The 1,225-nt window shown below is 39.9% G+C and overlaps 1 protein-coding gene across 1 annotated transcript; it reads right to left on the bottom strand.

Annotated features, from left to right (window-relative positions):
- Window positions 1-230: 230 nt before the first annotated feature.
- LOC114361341 (structural maintenance of chromosomes protein 3-like) lies at window positions 231-928 on the bottom strand (the record flags this gene model as incomplete). The annotated part of the gene is made up of 2 exons (XM_028316338.1): window positions 231-389; window positions 782-928. Coding segments are annotated over 2 exons (306 nt in total), but the record flags the coding sequence as incomplete, so codon positions are not given.
- Window positions 929-1,225: the final 297 nt, after the last annotated feature.

Genomic DNA, 1,225 nt, shown 5'->3' on the forward strand with positions numbered 1-1,225 from the left:
TTAATATTATAAATGCGAAAGTTTGTATGGATGTCTGGATATTTGTTACTCTTTCACGCAAAAACTACTGAACGGATTTTGATGAAACTTTACGGTATTATTGTTTATAACCCAGAATAACATATGGCTATATAATTTATGACGATCTGTGACAAACTAAATTTCACGCGGGTGTAGCCGCGGGCAAAAGCTAGTATGTAATAAAGGTGTTTATTGATAAGTACACTTACATTATCATTGGGGTAGACCATATCCCGGACTTGGAGACGATTCAGCGGCATAAACGTCACCTCTCCAGGTAGACTCTGCCGGTTCATCTCCTTCAGGATCTTGGTTCCTACAGTGTCTGACTCGACGATGTGGTGAAACAGACGGTTACCGGCTGTTACCTTTAAAACAAAGTAGCAAGATAAATAAACTATTCTAGCTTACAATGGCTTCAATATACAGGTTTATAATTTGACTTGGCTGTATCAAGTCAGCTTTAGAGGGTCTCTATGGCTAAGAACTCACGGCGCGATTTTCAACCGCGCCCGCGGCTTTCGTGGAATTGCGGTTTCATTTCAAAACTCACGGGAGCGGTTATTTGCGCGGTTAGGCTAAGACACGGTGCGATTTTCAGGTCGGAAGTGAAGGTTAATTAATTATTATAAAAGTTCAATTTTCGTTAGGACCGTAAAAGAAAGAAAAAACTTCGCTTATGAAACATTATACGTATCAGTTGCAAAATAACTATAATACAAGTGCACCCGATGCATTTTCGGTGTAATGCGTTATTTACCTCTACCGCCGTGTAAATAGTCTTGTCGCAAGTGAAGTTTTCGATGACCGGCCCGTAGTATTGGGTGGCTATTTTGGCCCACTCTCCGCCACGTTCTTGGAATGTTTCAAGTACTTTTCTTACACTGTCTCTGCCGTTTAGGATTGGCTGAAAAATTAATAACATTTAAATCATTTAATACATTCAAAGACTGACAATGTAGCAATATCTACATTACCAAAGTTTCTCAATTGAATCTTTATCAAAACATTATGTTAAGTAATGTGTTGTATTCAAAATATAGGGGTATTAAGTTTGTCAAAATCTGGGGGCACGGCAGTGCCCCCACCAAGTCGAGCAAAAAAGCGGCACGGCCGTACCAACCTTTTCTCGAAGCAATTCAGGCCATTTTCGACCGCCTGTAACTTCGTTGTGGATAAAACTAGAAGGCTGAATTGTCATTAG

This window comes from Ostrinia furnacalis, unplaced genomic scaffold, assembly GCF_004193835.3.
Source record: "Ostrinia furnacalis isolate ACB-3 unplaced genomic scaffold, ASM419383v2 OfSCF5602, whole genome shotgun sequence".
In the NCBI taxonomy this organism is placed as follows: Eukaryota; Metazoa; Arthropoda; class Insecta; order Lepidoptera; family Crambidae; genus Ostrinia; species Ostrinia furnacalis.